Source organism: Melanostigma gelatinosum, assembly GCF_949748355.1.
Source record: "Melanostigma gelatinosum genome assembly, chromosome: 19".
Classification (NCBI taxonomy): domain Eukaryota; kingdom Metazoa; phylum Chordata; class Actinopteri; order Perciformes; family Zoarcidae; genus Melanostigma; species Melanostigma gelatinosum.
This window is the reverse complement of record NC_136652.1, coordinates 8594510-8615875: the sequence shown is the minus strand read 5'-3', so window position 1 is coordinate 8615875 and position 21366 is coordinate 8594510. Positions and strand designations below refer to the sequence as shown.

The 21366-nt window shown below is 42.2% G+C and overlaps 1 protein-coding gene across 1 annotated transcript in view; it reads left to right on the top strand.

Moving 5' to 3' along the window:
* LOC306793153 (exostosin-1) overlaps nucleotides 1–21366 on the top strand; it is a gene marked incomplete at both ends in the record, with an annotated part of 194983 nt that overhangs the window by 155900 nt on the left and 17717 nt on the right. The window contains 4 exons of the mRNA XM_079290633.1: nucleotides 6785–6904; nucleotides 10849–10981; nucleotides 15874–15992; nucleotides 17181–17276. Of these exons, the coding sequence (XP_079146759.1) occupies nucleotides 6785–6904; nucleotides 10849–10981; nucleotides 15874–15992; nucleotides 17181–17276 (468 nt within the window). The remainder of the gene's footprint in view (nucleotides 1–6784; nucleotides 6905–10848; nucleotides 10982–15873; nucleotides 15993–17180; nucleotides 17277–21366) is intronic.

The following is a 21366-nucleotide window of genomic DNA, read 5'->3' as shown; positions in this document are numbered from 1 at the left end:
CCAACAATTATCTGAAATTGAAACTCGCCAAAAAATACACACTTTGACAAGCTGGTCGCGCTGTAGCTCCCAGGTATTTCGAACCCATGATGCAGGTTAGGAAAAGCCACCAATAAGTAAACTGGACGAAGAGGGCAAATCATAGAAATAGTACCGAAGTGGAACGGACATTCAATCAACGTGGCAGGATGGTCAGAGGCCATTTTTATGTGTAGCGCTGCCGTTGCAGAGAAGGTAGCGGGCTACTTCCATGTAAACGTCTGTGTAAACCGAGGCGAGGACTCACTCACGCCGGTGTGACTGTTTCTTTTGAATACTCCTATTCTGCATCTCTGAGGCAAACCCTCCTCACACTTTACAGAATCGAAAGATAAAATGTACCCGTTCAGTGTCCGTTCAATAATTGTCATCTCTGACTCCAGACCCCCTCCTGGGCAATCACAATGATCCAGCTGGGTCTGATTCAAACACAGACGCACAACACATAGATCAGGAATTGCTGTTAAAATGTAGAAGAACAGACGTGTGCTCCAAATATATAAAAGAAATTGGGATTTATTTGATGAATAGTGACTGGTTCTGTCACGTTGTACAACAACAGATGGGTTTCTGAGCAGAACATCTCACGGAATAACTGAGAGTTCAGTATTATCAACATGAGGAGTTGTATTTATGGGTGGAATAAGGTAATTTCAGCTCAGAGTGTATGTAATTAACTATTAGCATCTATCAACACATAACTGACGTGTAGTGGGAAATCTAATTGCTGTCGTGTGGCTTTTAGTAAATTGTATTTTATTCCGACATGACAGCTGAGATATTCACAGTCACACACACCTCCGCCAGGAACAATTTTTTATCTGAGACGGATTATTCTACAATTGGATCTCCTTCTGTTCCTTTTAATTACAGCAGCGTGCAGAAGTAGTGATATTTACATTCTCTAATTACTCTCTATATTTCCACGTGCCGCCTGCATGACCTATGCAGCCACCTGGACAGTGTGTGCTCGTTAGAGACTGTATGTGTCTCCCTGTAGTTAACATGTCCCCCCATCAGCCCTCCATCAGCGCCGTCTAACAATGATGTTCATTTAACTCACTGTGAATGACACAATAACAGAAAAGGCATCATTAAAAGTATTACAAACTTGGCTTTTCGACGAAATAAAGCATCTTTGCTGTCGTAAAACATTACTGAGACCCACAATGATGCGCTAATGTTGTCAGAGGCTTTTGTTGTGTGGTTTGTTCCCTTCAACAAAACAAAACCATCTGTCTAAAAGCGTGCAAATTGTTGGTTGAGATAATATGTGTGAAGTAAGTATAGTGTTGAAGCGGTGAAACAATGGTGGTGTTGATATGTAGGCTATTCCAGGGGTTGAACAAAACAAGCATTTTTCCATTTTTTTGTCATCATTTTGAGGGATGCAGATTGATGCACTGGTGAAGATTGTTTGTTGTTGTACCAGATTGTTTCCTCTCCTCCTTGATTGTCTTAAGAACAGGTTGTAAAAAATATTTCAAAGTTCCTTAAAACGATGGAAAGAAAGGGAAAAAAATGTTTTTCTCATCTGTAAAACAGCCACAGTTCCCATCTTAGAGATACAATTGATGCTAGAATAGATGGTCCAGAGGGATGAATGATTAAGGCCATAGATATTCAGTCTAGTTGGACTAAGATGCTTGCTGACTCCCCCCTAAAGTTCAATGTGACTTCACATCGAGCTGTACTGGTTACTGGAGAGCCATATGAAATATCTGCTGTTTTTGGCCAGAGTAGCATAGTCGTATTTTGGTAAGAACATCGAGTTTTGTTCCTGTGACGGTAAAATGTGAAGTTTGATTGCTATTTTTCCCCATGAATAACAGACGCTGTGTTTTTCAAATCATGGTGCGTTTAGTTGCAATGGAAAGAATTTCTACATTTCAACATTTTATTGTAGAAAAATGATCCCAGATATTTTGAGCACAACTTGCTTGTATATTTACAATGTTTATATTTGTATGACATAATAGTTCCAATACATAAGAACAAGTTTTGACAACATACGGTTGGTTTACGGATTCTAAACGCTGAATACCTCCAAACAGTACATTCATATCTTCTATAAATAGACCATGTTCCATTTGTAACTACGCCACGGGGTTGTTCGTTGTAAATTATTGAAGTCATTTATGATTACGTTTATTACATTGTAGATTCAGTATCTCAGTGTTTTTCACTGTAGCTGGACAAAAAAAAGCATTTTGAAGATATCACCTTGGACTCTGGGAAAAGGTGATTTTATCAACTAAATGGGTTCCTCCAAAATATAATAAATGAATTGATAATCTAAATCAACAAAGGGCATAGATACATCTAATTTATGGATCCTAAAATATAGTTTTACTGCAACACCATGCATAAAATCGCTTTTCACATGCAACATTTGAGACATGGCGATGTGTCGACATGTTTACATGTGAAAAATGAATCTGCCCAAAATAGGTTTTACATGTAAGCTTTAATAAATACTCGTTGTACAGAGCAGGTTAATGGGTGTGGCACGCTTCCCAAACTTTGAGGAGACTTTCAAGCAGTTTCATTTCTTTCCTGCAGTACTGAGACAAGCTGGCAAGATGGCAAGAGTTCAAGCCGTTCCTGGAAATAAAGTGTCAGGATAGACTCCGTCAAGCTCAGGATATGGCTTTATGGCACAACTGAACTGAGTCATTGAAAGCATTAAATTACCCAAAAAACATTGAATTATTCGATGACAGCATCTGTACAGTATAATGGGAATACAATAACAAACCTGTTTGTGGTTGGTAAACAGATTCTGGATGCTAGCCCTCTTTGTCTTTCTCTCTCTCTCTCTCTCTCTCTCTCACACCCACACACACACACACCTGTACACACGCACACACAAACTCATTGTGCAGTGGCGCTCTAGCACCTGGTGAGAGAGTTGAATCTCATTACTTTCAATTACATCAGTGAGAACTGCAATACCTGGCTGTTTAATATGTAGAGTTTCGATTCCCCCTGTGGAGAAGTGACATGCACAACACAAACGTGCGCACGGACACACGCAATGCCCCTGCTGAGAAACAGAAACACTATTAGAGTCAATCGAGGGGAAGAGAATTGAGCTGATTTGATTGGTGTTGTTTATATTCCACCTCTGAGAGCTGAACAATTAAAGCTCGCTCGATCCCACTGACGTCAACAGCAGCACAACCTTCAATGCTGTGTCTTCAGGCTGGGACTCTCATTTTGACTTTTGTGTTTTCACCAGCTAAACTGTTGCTCTTGTATAATCAAGTAGTTTAAATCTGCATAACAATATTTCAAAGTCAGAAAATGAAAGTCTAAACAGTAGAAATGCTGTGTTCGCGTTAATTAACTGGGAAAGTGTTACACGTATTTGATTGGTCAACGCAGTACCGAGGCAGATGACGGTGCCTTGCGTTGGACTCAAAAGTTAAGTCGGGTTGAACTTATTTTCAACCCGCTGCTAAAACAATGCAGCAGCCTCTTGTAAAGAAACGAGGGGGCTGAGTTTGTCAGGCGGTGTTGTTGTGTGTCGGAATGCAGCCTTACAGCAGTTCACTGTATGAACTGCAGTTTTAAGATAAAACCTTCATCTGGAGGGAAATTGCTGTGTGAGCAACTGCATTACAAAGTTGAAAAGACTGCAAATCAACAAAATACAAACCAAATTTAGCTCGAGCGTAAGTTCAGTCAGGAAGACTATGCTCTTGCGTGGCTAAGCCCGTCGTTTAGTTCTTATACAGCCATCAGCCATTCACTTCTCATGTATGCTCACTCATTATTTCCTTGGTGTCATGTTCGGGGCTGTCAATCATGATATCGGCTGTTTAGATCAGCTGGTCTCCTCTATCCAATAGCACAACAAAACAATTAGCCTATCATCTTGCTGCTGCCTCTTTTTTTAATATGACTGTCTCTCTACCGTCAGCTCGTTCATGCTGCTGTTATGCTCCCCTCCACCTCCCCATCTCCGCCCAGTCTTTGCAGATCCATCAGCTTGATCAACTCATCATTCTATCAGTCTCATCATCCACCACCACCACTGTCTGGACTCCACGAGGGATTTATCTTGCTGCATGCTGCTCAGGGCACACGCCGCTCGGTTACAATTCTCCCTGTAGAGTCCAAGCGCCAAAGACTTTATCTTCACATATCTTCTGTTAATAATTAACTATTATCTTTCTTCATCTGACTTGTCTCTCCTGATTGAAATGTAGTCAATGCCAGGCGTGTAAACGGGTAAAAAGTAGGTGTCGTAAACACAATTGTGATATAAGTGGTTAAAAGTGAGGTGCGAATTTAAAATATGCACATGCCAAAAGTCAACAGTTAATGGTGAATATCATGAATAAACGATCTGATGGTAGTTCCCCATCATATAAGTTCTACAAAAACCTTGGTTTTTGAAGGGACACACGGTATTTCAGTGGAAAATGAGTTAAGAACATCCAAGACAGGCTCATCGTTACTTGAAGCTGCCTCATAAGGCATCAATAAGTTGTGGGAGAAGCTCATTGATCCCAATGAGAGCTGGAGCCACGCATCTGATTGATTGATTAGAAGTTGTTAGGCTCCGCGTCGTGCCTAACAACGCCCCTTAGCTGATGTTAGATCCCTGTAAATCTCTGCCCTTTCGTGTCTCGATGCTTTATTTCAGCACTATCGGTCACTATTCCACTGACTGTGTTGGCCCTTTAACTTTCGGTGAAAAGGTTTTGGGTTATTGGCCATAACACCGGGGGGTCCTGGGCTCCACCAACACTTCTTGATGACTGATGATGCTCTTCAGAACCATTGGCTTCAGCGCTACTCATTCCCCTTTCAGCTTCATTGTCAAGCTGAGCCGGGCAGCTAAGGTCCTCTGTCTGACCTCATCGAGGAGGTAGTTTGTTTTTCTCCAAACTGTGCATCAAGAGAGAGTCCTGCTCTGTCTTCCTTGGCACATCAGGATGTTTAGCTCCCTGGTCAGGTTGGCAGGATCCTTGGCTCCCTTGATTTCATCCCTCCACTGCTTCTCCCCGGGGGAGCCAGCTGCTCATGTCCTTCTTGACAATGTGAGCTGGGACCTTGTCTTGCCAGCAGGTGTGCAGAGTTTGTTGGTACATTGCCGGCACAGAACTTGATATTAATCCAAGGACGATAAATGAACAATCATTAATACCTTTCGGGATATGTATGATGGATGTGATGATGGATTTAAATGATGTCGTTGATTTAAGCAGTGATTGAAACGTAGTTTTTTAGGTTTTCTGTTCTTGATGATGTTACCATGTTAAAGGAGTGACAGCGGCTGGAATGATTTGGCAAAGGAGCTCCATTGTAGTGCTGAAGTAAGTCATTGAGGTACAGGAAATGAATCGGTGACAAATTTGACTGTTGATTATTTGTTTAAAGGAGCAATGTGTAAAATTCAGTGGCATCTAGTGGTGAGGTGATTGAAACCAACTAAACACCGCTCACTCTCCAAGCGTGGAGAACTACGTTGCGCTTCAAGTAACGTAAAACAAAAACGCGAAAGGCCATCCCGAGAGCCAGAGTTTGGATTGTCCTTTCTGGGCTGCAGTAGTATCATGGCGCTGCAACATGGCAGACTCGGAGAAGAGGACCCACTCCCTATAGAATTGTGAAGGGCTCATTCTAAGCTACCGAATACACCATTCGAAGCCTTTCCCAGTTTCCGGTGATTATACACTAATGAAAACATGAATATTATATTACATTTCCATTAAATCCCGCTAAGTCCTACATTCTGTTCCTTTAAGTCATTTATCAAATCTTAAACTGAGCTTCTAAATTGTAAGGATGACTTCATCTTTTTTTTCAAACGTCACACTGGGTTTAGGAAAATTTAGACATTTTTCAATATTTCCTTAAGTTTTAAAAGCACAGATCAAAGGTAAAGATAAACTTTTAAAGATAAAAAAGCAGTCAATGGAGCGAGGTGCTTCTTTACTTGCAAGGGGGTTTGTGGAAGGATTCTGCTCAGCTGACCTGAAACAATAGCAGTAAAAATATATTCATATCTGATATTAGGAGGAAAATAAACACACAAATAACATTGTAAAATGATGTGAGGCTAATCTTTACAATATTTTTTGTTACAATCAACGACAAAGTACTAGCTACAGCACAGGCTGACCGCACCATCCAGCAACCCGAGTCAGCCATAGCACCTGTTTGTGTGTGTGTGTGTGTGTGTGTGTGTGTGTGTGTGTGTGTGTGTGTGTGTGTGTGTGTGTGTGTGTGTGTGTGTGGCAGCTTCGATCCCTCCATGTGGTGTCAGTATGCAAATTTTCATTCTAGGATCTATTAGTCTTGTAGTATGATTTTTTTTTAATATCCATATAATTTTTAAAGTGTATCCATGTAATAATAGAAAATAATATCTAGGTAGAATAACCTGTTTTAACTACTCTTTCTAGTCAACACTTCATAGTATCTACCACATTGTGTGAGTATAAGAGTATTAGAGTCGTAGAGCAGGTGGTTTAGTTACCTAAATGTCCCGTGGATAAGCTCGTTGACAGACAGAGTGAGATGTGGGGGTAGAAGAGTCTTGAGGGAAGGACGAATTTCCTCTAATCGTGTCCCTCTAATCACATCGACAAAATGACTTATTCTTCCTCCACCTGTCTGCTGGTGCTCTGATTTTTATTCTCATCCTCTCACTCGACATTGTTTGACATCTAACTCAATCGAGCTCACTGTCATTTTTGTCCTCTGGCTTTTCTTCCCTCTCTTCCTCCAGGTTCCCTCCATTACCCGGTCTGTGGGCCGTGACAGGATCTTGGCTCTCCGCCAGCAGACTCAGTTCCTCTGGGACGCCTACTTTTCTTCCGTAACAAAAATCGTCTTAACTACTCTGGAGGTGAGAGAAATGGTCTTTATGTGAGTTTTGGATTCAGTTTTGTCAGGAGAGCTTGATTTAATCAACCAAACTGCTCTGTCTTTTTCTATATACTGTACATCGCCGCTGGCTATGCCTCACCTCCCAAAGATAAACTTTTAAAAGAAATCTTTCTCTCGTTGTCAGTCATATTTTTCGAAAGGTTTAGCTGAATGTGCCCCCTCTTTTCCAGCAATGTTCGGCTTCATATTCATACATTTCCACCTCTTCTAAGAGTAACCACATTACAGCTCCACTCAAGTAATTGTGGGCTGTTTTTCAAGAGTTTTGAGGTCAGTGTTTAATTTTTGTTGCTTTTTACAAAACAGTTTTAATCAGCTAAATTCTTATTTTGGTCACTTGGAGTCAGTGGAGAAAGTTTTTGATGCCTGAAATCCAATCCAATGTGAACATGAGGGGCCAAATGTAAAGGAGGTCTGTACACCCTGGATGCCCTCAAGTTAGAGAGGATGCAGTGTGTGTGTGTGAGTGTGTGTGTGGGTGGGTGTATCTGCCTGCTCTCAGGACTAGAATGCTAGAGGGTTTCTCATTAAGACCTCGCCAGCTCAAGTGTAGAGGATGAAGTTGGAGAAGGAACCTTCCTCCTCTCATTTTACTCTCTGTTGTTGTTGTTGGTTCACTCCAGCCTTGATTCAGTCCTCGGGGACTATTTGCTCTCCGTAGCATCTCTGAATACAGACGCAGAACATAATAATCCTCTTAATTACCACCATCATCATCGCATAAACACCAGTACAATCACTGTGATCCCTCGTGTAGCACACAAAATCGTTTGCAATCATCGTCACGTTCTATCATCATTTGCATCATTGCAATAACATTGAAGTCACCATCGCAATTCAACTCCAGGCTTGTTCAGATTAGGGTCCTCAACAAAACAATATAATTACGAACATAGGACATCATTATTATCATCTTTAGCATACACATTAGAATTGAATTACAGTATTTTGTCCTCAATTATAGACATGTATAAAAGAGTGTGAACATGCATGTTTTTCAACACATAAATCTGAGGTTAATTGTCATACATTATATCATTTGATTACACTCCAAGATAGAAACAAGTTTCTTAATCAATCCCTATTGCAAAGGTATATTTATTACAAATAAGATAAGATAAGATAATCCTTTATTAGTCCCGCAGTGGGGGAAATTTACAATATTACTAATTGAAAAAAACCTAGCTCATTAATATTAGTAATTTTTACAGATAGTTTTTCCGTGCTGGAACATCGCTTTTTTACATATATATTTACATATTTTTTACGAATACTAATCTCAGCGCAGATAAACCAAATGATCAAGATCCATGTTTCAAAGCAAATCTGTATATCTTTTGCTGAACATTGGCCACAAGTAGCAATTACAGGATAATGAGTTACACTGTGAAAGCCAACAGTAGCAACAAAGCCCCTGAATGTCTAATACTGAGCAAGGGTGTCTTTCACCAACAAATGAAACGTGTTATTTGTGCTTTCAAAATGAACATACTCTCCCTTTAAGACACATCGAGATTTGTTTTGTTTTGATACATTCATTGATTTAAAATTTTTTATCATAAAAACACAAAAAGCTCAGCAGATATAATAAAATAAATGGGGGGCTTTAGAAGCTTTTCAGTGGCCAGGCAGCTTAATTGGCTCCTCAGCAGCTGATCAATAGTTGGTGCTTTACTTGATCAGGATTCAGGATGACAAAGGAAGACCACATTTTACTTTTTGATATCATTTACAATTTCAGATTATTAGACACAAGATCCAAAGATAGAGATTAAGTTGATGTGAAGCTACGGCATTAAAAATGAAGACCATGCTTTGCTGTTCTTGCACTGATGTACTGTCATGCATTCAACTATTTTAGTGGATTAAAGTGATGCTAAAGTGTTTGCATGAAGCCTACTATCTATCGGTACATTGCAGAGAATAACAGAAATGTCCATGTTATAATGTATCTCCACCTTTCAGTTTAATAGCACAAACTTCTCTCAAATTGCAGCATTTTTCTCTTACAATCACAGCACTAACAGCACCTTAGTGCCACCCCCAAATGCCCAGCGCCAACAGGGTATGAAATTAGACAGAAGCCTACTGACAGCCACATACTATTGGCCAGATGTGCTAAAATACTCAGAGCCAGCACGCCACCAGGCTAAATGGGTGAAATGAGGCGTTGTTGATAACTGTAGTGGCCCACATACTGCGAGCCTGACAGTTGGTGTCACTAGGTGTGTGTGTGTGTGTGTGTGTGTGTGTGTGTGTGTGTGTGTGTGTGCGCGTGCGTGCGTGCGTACGTGCGTGCGTGTGTGTTAAGAGCTTGCTTAAGTGCCAATTCTCCACAGATCAGTAGACAGCTCTGGAGCCGGAGAGGAAAACCAAAATGCGCCCAAAAAATGTGTTTGTCTATTCTTTGTTTTCAGTATCATATACAGTAGAGTTGAAAATGTTCATAACATATTTTATTTAAGTTAAAGTATTGCTGTTTTTTAAAGGTGGACATCAATTATTTATAAAGAATCATTCAAATAAAAAAAATTGTTGAATTGCTTAAAACCTCAATAAATCACCTGACTGGAGTCAATTGATTCAATCACTACATTGAAATTGCACAAATATTTTGAATATTTTCAAATTTTCTGTCAATTATGTGCTTAATTTGAAAGCTTAATGTATTTCACCATTTTTGTGTCACTCTGTAACGACATAAGAAAGAGTTTATTTTGAAAGGTTTGTATATAAGCTGTAGTTCGAGCACTTGTTTTCCCACACTCATGCAACCAAGTAATTGAAGCCGTCACACCTTTAGAAAGTCGGCTGTGCCTCTTCCGACAGGGACCTGAGTTCATTGCCTGCATTGGTGACAAGTGGAGAAAAAACAGAGCGAGCGGTTCTTAGCTTTCCTTTTTATTTGATATCTTCATGATATCATTTAAAAATGTATTGTGATACTACAGTATACTTCAGTGAAACAAATTGTCTGTGAACTTTAGACGCTTGTGTATCAAGAGGCCCAGCACCAGGTTGAAGTGTTGTGTCGTTGGTCTTTCTCTAAGGACCCCTGAGAGCTCACAACACTCAACCTGACCTTTGGTAACAAGCATGATGGATACTATTAGCTCAATAACTAATGGACTCCTCCTATTGGGATCAAGCTGATGCCCCGAATGAACAGTTCAAGTATACGGTCTTTTCCCCAAGCACTGCAGCTGCAGCGAAACAGCTGGCCACTTTTCTTTCCAAATATTATCACATGTCTGGAGTTAAAGGGGGAAGTGTAAAGAGTCCAGACCCCCATGGGGGAAAAATGCTGAGTCCGGGTTTGAATCCGACCCGCGGCCCTTTGCTACATGTTGTCCCTTCTCTCTTACCCTTTCCAGTCTGTCTGTTCTGCCCATCTAATGAAAGCTAACGGAGCAATATGGAGCGAGAGGGAAGAGATGTGTTTTTGGATACACATTTGGATAAAAAGTTGTTTGAATTGCCAAAACAATGTGGCTGAGTTCTAATTCATTCAAGGGAAGCTTTGCCAGGTTTCAAATGTCTCTGTGCTACTGCAGTGCGGGCAGAATGCAGATAAGAAATGCTTTTCTTTCAATATGATATTAAATATACTGCATTTATATGTATGAGTATTCTGTGACTGGCACCCTTAAGTCAACTCTGTTTAATTTGCTAAGCCGTGTGCATGAAATACAGAGACTGATAGGGCGAAAAGCAAATTATTTAAATGATCACATCTTTGTCTTTCTTTTACTGTTGTCACACATTCTTATCTTCACTTCTCTTCAATCATCTACCTCACCCACTCCTTTCTGTTTCTTGTTATCTTTGCATTTGTGTTTTTGTATTTTGTTCTTGTCCCTTTTTTTTTTTCATGCTGCACTCCCTCCCGTCTCTTCCAACTAGATCATCCAGGACCGTGTGGACTCCCATGTGTCCAGAAACGGGTTGTTGTGGAATTCCCTACCTGGTGGTCTCTATGCACTCCCCCAGTACTCAACTGACCCGGTCCAGTTCCCTTTTTACTATGCCATCCTGGGTAAGAGGTGATTTTGTCAGATTAGAGGTTTGATTTGAATAAATGCTGTTGACATTGGGTGTTTCACTCGCAGCTTTTGTCCGGATATGACCTCATGGAGCCGATTAAGATACTTTAAAACACTTGGCGCCCGGTTGTTGTAATTGGCCCCAAAATCCTTAAATCATAACTCATACACATATTTTTAGATTCAGTGCGATTACAGTATGGAGGATATCATTATATCTGACCCCATAGCAAATAAGTGTTTATAAATCTGCTTAGAAATCATAAAAATAGATACTCCTTATAACTCCAGAACTTGCCTGAGAATTGTCCGATTTTTCGGAATCAAAGTAAATGCCTGATATTGTCTGTACTGCAAACAGGAACTGTTATAGCTAATTCGGCATACATTTAATGGTGCTAATTTTCCAAACTGTAAACAAATATAGGGATAAAAAAAAGAAACTCCAGGTCAACATTACTCCCTTTTTGCATCCAACAAAGCCCCCAGCTTTCAAAACTTGATAGATGGCAGGTGTTTGGGTGGAGTTGCAGTATGAGATGTGTTCCTCCTTAGTGTTTCTGTAACTGTAGCTACATTTTTTCCAGTGTTTTCTCCAATGTATTTCAAGTAAGTTGTTGCTTCTGCTACCGAGAGCTTGCCTGGAAGCTATATTGCTGGATGTTGGCTGCTCCAACAGGACTTATCTCAGGATACAAACAAAAACACATCAGAGAAATCAACGCATCACATGATGTAGATTGCATCACTGGTTATTAACTGAATCTGTGAGTAAGATAAGCAAAATCTACAACAATATATGTACATATATATACAGTATGTGGGCCACAAGACTGCTGTTAAAGCAGAGTTCAGAAACTTAAAGCTGCAGGCAAAGAGTGAGGAGAAGGTGGACTGGTGTGTGTGTGTGTGTGTGTGTGTGTGTGTGTGTGTGTGTGTGTGTGTGTGTGTGTGTGTGTGTGTGTGTGTGTGTGTGTGTGTGTGTGTGTGTGTGTGTATAGATATGCATGCAGCCTGGAGAGACTGAGGCTAACTGAGATCGATGTTTGCCTTTCTCTGAGGAATTGTGGACACAAGGGTTAGGAGGAAGAAAGAAGCGAGGGATGGGAGGAAAGATGGGGCAGTTTGGTTTATGCCACTGCAGTAAATCACTATTTTAGCGGCTGCCATCTCCAGCGCTGCTGCTCGGGGAATAACTCGTCGTCAATGCCGTTTGTACGACGGCCTCACTCTGCTACCTTCCCTATAACATTTTATGGCAAACCACTTGCAACTTTTGCCTGTTAGTTTAAAAAGGTGTGACTCACTGCTCAGACGTAGTGGTCTCATGAGCTGTAAGAATTACCTGATTTGATGGCTCAAGTTATAGCCTCACTTTAGTTAGTGAAGAGTTGTGCTACGGATAGGTTATAAAAAACAAATAAACAAATCGTTTGACAGTATCCAGTGGAAAAACTAAATGTTTCCCAAAACGCCAAACTTTGATCACTGATATAATATTTTTTTGTCATTATTTTTCTTTTGGTATGTGTAGTCTATTTCTTAACCTTTCCTGGTAGACACATCCAAATATGCCGTGCAGTTCATTAAGGGCATGTGTGCCACTGAGGAAAACAATGAGAACAATGAAGAAAGTTGGGAGGAATCCCCAAACTCACCTCCCCTATAGTCTTTCAGCTTTGTCCGAGTTTGAGCAAGAAAAATAACTCGTAACAGCTCGCCACACACCACACTACTGTCTATTATGTGCTAAAGTGAAAAGTCCCAGCTCATACTCTGTATTAAGATATCATAGAACTTTGCCAAGTTTACCATTGGTGTTTACAACTTGTAAGCAATTTTAGGGCAATTCAAGGCGATACACTTTAAAATGCATTCCTTTCAATTTTAAATCGTTTGAAATGACCACTCAAATGCACCATTAGTGTGTGAAGTAAGTGCGAGTGCAAGGTGAGTACATCTGCAGTCTGTCTCTCTCCATGGTGCTGAAACATTCAGAGCAACTCAATTCAATTGACTGTGCTTTATTGGCATAAATGTAACAATGGGACAATAAACATCAAGTGACAATGAGATTATGAAGAATACATTAAAAGGTAAAAATCATAAAATCAAGAAAATGAAAACAATTAACAATTCATCATTGCCTTGTGTTTCTGTTTTTGTGAGAGTCTGTAGAAGTGAGTGTTGTTTGTGTGCGTGCGTGCGTGTGTGTGTGTGTGTGTGTGTGTGTGTGTGTGTGTGTGTGTGTGTGTGTGTGTGTGTGGCATGTGTATGTGTGTGCTAAAGTTAAAGTTATCTCTTCTTCTGCAAACTTTTTCCTCCCGGCTACACCTCCCACAGAAATTGTGCTGCATACATATTGAGGTCTCCTGTGCAGTGATATTGGCAGTAATCTCTTGTAAAGTTTTTTAAATTTGACTAAAAACTCTCCCTCCCCCCAAACAGAATGATAGGAAAGAGTTGATAGAAATCCTTTGAGTTTTTTTGATTTTGAATATTGAGTTGTCTGCTTTTGCCCTCGCAGAGAATGCCTCTTCTATACTCGGCCCACAATGTGCTACTTGTTTTAAGGGTCAGCAGACTAGCATCCGGTACAGTACCTCTTCAGTGACACCAGCAGGTGCAATAGAGTGGAGGGTAGTAAGAAACAGACACTTGTTAATCAACAGACCGCAGCTTTTTTTTTTTTTTAAATGGACAACATTTATCAACACTTACAATGCCGTCCACATTTCTTTTTTCCAGGCCGTTTAGGACTCATTCACACCTGGATTAATGTGACTCTAACTGCTCTCTAACTGCTCACATGACAGCCCTGTGGACTAACAACCCACAAGTGACCTCAATCAAGGTGTGAACGACTTAAAAATTGATGCAGCAGAGGCCAGTATTTACAGACACCTACCTCTTAACATGGGCAAAGCTAAAAAAAAAAGTTCTATACGCTTCCCATGTCAGAGCCTCAGTAAAGTACTTACATTAGCTCTCTTGTCCATTATTATGTATCATACCCAAACTATCTCCCTCTAATCAGTATAACAATTTGAAATGTATGTAATTTTATCAAAACCACGGTGGCAGATGAAACAGAAGGACTGAGCCTATTTCTGCGACCCCTCAAAGTCAGACCTTGTGCTTCCATAAATACCACTAAGCCCACCTGAGATGTCTGGTCAGGGGACCCGGTGTCAGAGAGATGGATCGAGCAACACTAAAGAGCACTCCGCCTCCACGTAACCATGAGGATGTCTGTTCCCCTATTCCCACACACACCCTACACTTGGCATGCCGTGTGGCCCGCAATGCTCGCCTTCTTCAGTTGTCGGGAATATCACTCGTGTCTGCGTGTGCGTTGCCATACTGTGTCTGCCGCAGGTTACCGATTGTGTATTCTGAGCTTCCCACACAGCGGCGTCTCGCTTGTTTGTTTTTCAAAGCTGCTCGATTCAATATTTTTCAATTGCCTCAAATGAAATCTGTGATGTGAAAAGGATTGTTTGCAGTGAATCTGCAGCTCCCCTCAACTCTGCGGAGTGTTTTTTTTCTTTCTTTCAGCTAATTGTTTTGGTTTACACCACACAACTTTGACCTTTTGGTTCACTCACCACTTTCAAGCAGCAGTTGGCAGCAAAAAGTTGACCAGAACAGATTTAGAAGGAAAATAATGATTTAGACTTACATTCATGGATAAAACCAAAACTTCAAATGGATGCTCATCATTTTTTCGATGTGTAAATAGGAAACTGTTTACTAACAAGTTTGGCATATCAGAAGGAGATACCATGTCAATGCCTAGATTATATGTAGATAGCTGAGATTATTAACAAGATGATTTTTTTGTCTCCATCAGGTGTATGGTTTCTCCATAAGTCGCATCGCTTGCTGTTGCAGAGAGGAATTTTATTCTATTTTGTTGAAAGCTCTGCATTTTGTGGGACGCCAGAAGTAATCTCAAAATATCCATGCACATTATAACCTGATTATCGTAGCATACAAGCAGATAAATAGTTTGATTAAAGCCTCAGGATAGCCCTAATAAACAAAATTCTTTGATGATCACATGAATGATCACCATCAGCCCGAATCGGCATGCAACAGAGATAGCTGCGCTGCTCTGAGTGTGATCTTTTCTTTCATTGAAATTCAATGATCGTGTGCTAATCTTACATTCTTACACCGGGCATGAATATAACTCTGTTTACAGAAAACAAGTGTGTGTCACCTTAATCTGGTAATAATCAAACTGTTAGGGTGCACGTTGATACGTCATGTGACATGGCTTTATATGCTCTTCTATTCAAAGATTCAGTAAGACACAAATGGTTTTATTTATGACGGAATAGAACATTTATTCAGAAAATGAAATCCGATCCTGAAAGCCAATGCGTTATAATATTGATACGTTTCTGCCACAGCGCGGATCAATTTCCGTAACTCAATTTACCCATCATACCGTATACTGGGTGTCATTTATCGTGGATAGTAATTTAAAGTTTGGTTCTGCTTCATTATTTCTCTTTTTGAGCTGTTTGGAAATGTTTGCCACAGTAAAATGCAAAAAAACAGCAACTAACAAGAGCTGTTTTATTGTGAGGCTGCAGGAAATACAATCGCTCCTCATATGAACAAATCAGCACGATTCACAATCCTCTAAAGGAGACATTGAAAGAAAACTCTTGGATTAGACGTGTTTACTCGTGCTCTATATATCCTGTCAGAATGATTGATGACGGGTGCAGCTGAGAGCACCCTGTGTCCAGTTAACCGTTATGGAGCTTTATGGAGCGCTACGTCTACACAAATCTGTGTTAAAGACCTAAATACAGTTTACCCATGACAACTGTTTCTGTGTGTGTGTGTGTGTGTGTGTGTGTGTGTCCAGGTAAGAGCCCGGCGCAGCAGTTCACAGCTGTGATCCATACGGTTACTCCTCTGCAGTCCCAGATCTCCCCCGTGGTGAAGCTCATCATCGCTATAGCCAAGTCCAAGTTCTGTGCACAGGTGGGAAGAGTGCCTACACCCCAATGTGATTTGGTGCCGGTTCAACGAAGGGAAATAATGAAAAACAAGATTGAATGTGATTAGTCAAACACATAGCAAAGTAAACACCATATAAAGAGGTGTCAATATTTTGTGATTGTTCAGTTGGAGCCTTTGTTTCCCCTGCTTCTCCTATTTGTCTCTCCGTCACCTGCAATCGTTGCATTATTGATATATATATTTATTTTTTTATCGACTTACATCTTCAGGTTGTAAAATTTGAGAATTGGGTTCAGCCATTCCTCAAATACAACAGGGTGTTAGGCCTTCTGTGGAAAATAAATCAAGCAAAAAGTCGTAACACTTGAATACTACTGTGAAGGATGTTGATGACCTGAAGATGAATCAATAAGCACAATATGCTATTGGATGCTGAAATGAAATGCCAAGTAAAGGGGAGGGGGTATGATAGAGTATGCAGACACAAGAACTATATAAACTGCTCAAAGGAATAATTGTAGCTGCAGAGTGTATCAGGAAAGACTTTACTTTAACATGCATACTCTTATCCAGTCACAACATATGTTCTTCTTTATGACTACTTTCTTCAATACTCTTTTTCATAAAATGATATTATAATATTTAAAAATATTGTGACCTTTTCAATGTAATTTTATGAGTTTATTTTCACGAAATTCGGACTTATTCATAACATAATTATTTTGTTTGTCAAGATCCTAGTACCTTTTTCTTTACAGTTAGCCATACTGCTAACATAGCATTTATTTACACACATACTTGCTTGACCTTTGTGCATGATATAATATCAACAGGACTACTACCTACAATACTAACTAACTTGCTTTTACGTCACATAAGAGAGTTGTGCCAGATAAAGGCATAACAATAAGTGTTCAAGAAAACCAGGTTTCTTGTAGCAGTTTATACAGCATATTACCCATTTGCATAAATAACCTGTATAACAGCAGTTGAAACATACTGACTGATCAATAACGCATTTGGTTTTAGATTTGTGGATGAACTGCCCCTTTAAAGATGAAACAGGCCTCCTGAGGCAGATTCTAAAGTATCTTTAAATGTTACTTTGTGGAAGAAATCAACTGTTTCAAACAACTTCTATGCAGAAATGTGTGTATAATGATGTTGATGCTTCCATAATGTTGTAACTGACTCTATTTTCATGTACAGATTGTGGTTTTATGGAACTTCGACAAGCCTTTACCTCCTAGGAACAAGTGGCCCTCCACCAGCGTGCCTCTCACTGTCATTGAAGGGCAGACCAAGGTAACAGCTGCTGGCTTTTTGCATTATGTTCTAAAAGATACTTTTTTTGCATAACAGTGAGGAGATTTATCTCACCTTTCTAAAAAATGATTTTCTCAAACGCTTTTTGGAGTTTTTTGGCAATGAAAGAACCGACCCTTTGGCTGCTTTCTAAATGCCACAAACCTCAACTTTAAGACACCAGAGAGGAAGGATGAAAACATCTTTGGGTTCAAAGGGGAAAATACCTGTTGGATCTTTGGGATTTTAGCATGTGCAAGTCAGGTATACAAAGACGCCTCTCCTACCTCATTAGTGCTTCCACGCATAGTCTTCCTTTTCAGCTGCAGCTAAAAAAGAAATTTACAGTAAAACCTTAATTTATTGTCAAATATATCGTGCATACATTACATTTGACCTCTTTATTTAACCCATCCTAAGCATTTGGGGCGTAGTGGGCTGCTGTTAAGCGGCCTGGGAGAGACTTGGGGTCCAGTGTCTTAAACATACGAACAGGAAGAGCCGGGGATCCAACCTCCAACCTTGCAATTAAAGAATGACCCGCTCTAACCACTCAGCCATAGCCGCCGCCAATATTTAGAGCGTCCTTCTAACTTAACTGGCAAAGCGCTTTGAGATATGCTTCTTATTCACACACACATTCATCAACCTCTGGTTGCGGAGCTGCCATGCAAGGTGCTGGGCTGCCCATCTGTAGCGATTCGGGGTTCAGTGTCTCGCTCACGGACACTTCGACATGCAGACAGCCGGGGCGGGGGACCGAGCCCCCAACCTTGAGATTAAAAGACAACCCGCCGTACCTGCGCCACAGTTCAGCTGTGATGGAAAATACTTTTTTAGATTATCTAATCTGTACTCAGACATTCCAACAATTGGCGTGATTTAATGACGTGCACCTCTGTCTCTTATTGCAGAGCAGCATCAAGCGCAGAAGACGACTCTAACTTTAGAAATATGTCCTCAACACATTATTACCTGTGATCTGGCTATTAGATATTTTGCCGAAGAGGACAGGAGAGGCTTGGGTATGACAGACTGATCACTCTCAGCCTTGAGCTTTGAGGTTTTAATGATCAAAATGTCTCCTGAGGATTCACCCAGACTCATGAAGAGGAGAAATACACAATATTTTGACATAAGAGAAAAATCGTGAATTCTAACACCTCACCAGCACAGGTATTGAAATCTAATATAGACCTCAAATGATCCTGTGATGTGCATTTGGAGTTTTGCAATAACCTCAGGGAGGCATTCTGCTTCATTTCATGATAGATGATTCAAGAAATTAAGCAAAGCACCGGTGAGAACGCCAGATGTTCAGACCCGTTGGGGTTGTTATTATATTAAAACCCACAGCAAAACAAGTGTGGACCTTGATTAAAGGCTAATTAAGGATGAAATGTATCAGTCAGTTTTAACTTTTCAAGCCTGAAATCACTGAAAAAGGCTTGTATTTGCTACATTATTTGTTTTTTTATTAACAGTCATGTAAGTAAACTGTCACGTCCAACTTGAAGGTACTGAGTGTAGATACAAAACGCCGAGTTCAGGAGCCAAAAAGAGGTAGACTTTAATAAGATATCCCACAGAGGGAACACACAGGAACAGACGTGTCAAGAAAACATGCGGCTCGAACGAAGGGCAAGGTACAGACACGCCTTAAATACACTTGAGGCAATTACACAGGTGAACCCACTTAAGGTGAGCCAAGTCCAATCAGTCCACAAAACCTAATTAAGGCGCACTCTGCCACCATCTGCTGGATGTCCTGGGGTCCTACGGCGCAGTCCTGACAGTACCCCCCACCCGACGGCCACCTCCAGGTGGGCCAGGCTGGAGAGGGTGTGCACGGTGAAAGGCACGGATGAGGGCAGGATCCAGGACGTGCCGTGAGGGCACCCATGAGCGTTCCTCTGGGCCGTAGCCCTCCCAGTCAATCAGGTACTGAAGGCCTCGCCCCCTCCGCCGGGAATCCAGCAGCCTCCGGACGGTGTAGACAGGGCCACCAGCGACGACCCGCAGAGGCGGCGGCAGTGGGGCAGGCCTGGACAAGGGCGAGGAGAAGAGAGGTTTCAGCAAAGAGACATGAAACACTGGTCTCACCCGGAGAGTCCTAGGAAGTCTGAGTTTGTAAGCCACCGGGTTGATCCTCCTCTCCACAGGAAACGGACCGATGAACCGGGGAGTGAATTTGGAGTCCGTGCGCAGAGGCAGGTTCTTGGTGGAGAGCCATACTCTCTGTCCAGGGCGGAACGTCGGGGCGCGCCGTCTCCTGCGATTGGCCTGGATCCGATGGGTTTCGGTGGCGCGCGTAAGCGCAGCACGGGCCTTCTTCCAGGCCTGGCGGCATCTGGCCACCGCAGCATCCGCAGAGGGGACCGCAGACTCGGACTGCTGAGAGGGAAAAAATGGCGGGACATATCCGTACTGAACCTCAAAAGGCGACATACCGGTGGAGGACCCACTCAGTTGGTTGTGGGCGATCTCAGCCCACACCAGCTTTCGACTCCAGGCACCCGGATTGGATGATACCATGCAGCGTAGGTATTTCTCCAGCTCCTGGTTCACGCGTTCCGTCTGTCCATTACTCTCCGGATGGTAGCCTGATGAAAGACTGACAGACGTTTCAAACAAGGACCAAAATGCACTCCAGTACTTGGACATGAATTGGGGCCCTCTATCAGAGACAATGTCACTAGGGATGCCATGGTGACGCACCACCTCTCGGACCACCAAATCAGCGGTTTCCTTCGCAGACGGCAGCTTAGGTAGTGGGACAAAGTGGCTTGCTTTGGAAAAACGGTCCACAATTACAAAAATCACTGTGTTACCGTCAGAAGGTGGTAGGCCAGTGATGAAGTCCATTGAGATGTGGGACCATGGCCGATAAGGAACCGGCAGGGGGTGGAGCAGGCCCGCCGGGGCTTGGTTTCCTGACTTCTGTGTAGCACAAACAGAACATGCGTGAACATACTCCTCAATGTCAGTTCTCATGCGTGGCCACCAAAAGCGGCGGCTGACTAGCTCCATCGTGCGGGCAGCCCCAGGATGGCCCGTCACTGGTGAGTCATGCCCCCATTGTAGAACCTCAGAGCGGGCGTTGAGCGGGACATACAGACGGCCCGGGGGTACTCCACTAGGACCTGGATCCTCCTCTTGCGCACGCAGGACGGCGTCCTCCAGGGCAAGCGTCACCTGTCCCACCACGCAGCTGGGGGGAATGATGCACTCAGGGACAGGGTCAGTAACGTTGGCGTCATACTGGCGCGATAAGGCATCAGCCTTGGCATTCTTGGTGCCGGGGCGAAACGTGATGATAAACCTGAATCTGGTGAAAAACAGGGCCCACCTGGCTTGTCGGGGGTTCAGGCGCTTGGCCTCACGGATGTACTGGAGGTTCTTATGATCCGTGATGACTGTGAATGGGTGGCACGCTCCTTCCAGCCAGTGTCTCCATTCTTCAAGTGCCCTTAGGATGGCCAACAGCTCCCTGTCCCCGGCGTCATAGTTCCTCTCAGCGTCACACTGTGTCAAAAATCCCTGACAGGTCTCTGGAGTGCCGGCATACCGCTCTGGTTTCTGTAGGAACGTCTTGGCAGCCGGGGGGTTCGGCTGGTGCATTTGCTGGGTTATCCAGGCTTGGATCTGCTGGATCGAGGTTCCCTGGGATTCCACAGCGCCGAGCACCTGGGCTAGGCTGACGTCTCCTCCTTCGGCGCCTGTTACACTCATGTTGGTGGTTCGAGCCTACTGTCACGTCCAACTTGAAGGTACTGAGTGTAGATACAAAACGCCGAGTTCAGGAGCCAAAAAGAGGTAGACTTTAATAAGATATCCCACAGAGGGAACACACAGGAACAGACGTGTCAAGAAAACATGCGGCTCGAACGAAGGGCAAGGTACAGACACGCCTTAAATACACTTGAGGCAATTACACAGGTGAACCCACTTAAGGTGAGCCAAGTCCAATCAGTCCACAAAACCTAATTAAGGCGCACTCTGCCACCATCTGCTGGATGACCTGGGGTCCTACGGCGCAGTCCTGACAAGTAAACTGTTTATTGAATATGTTTGATTGCCTGCTATCGAC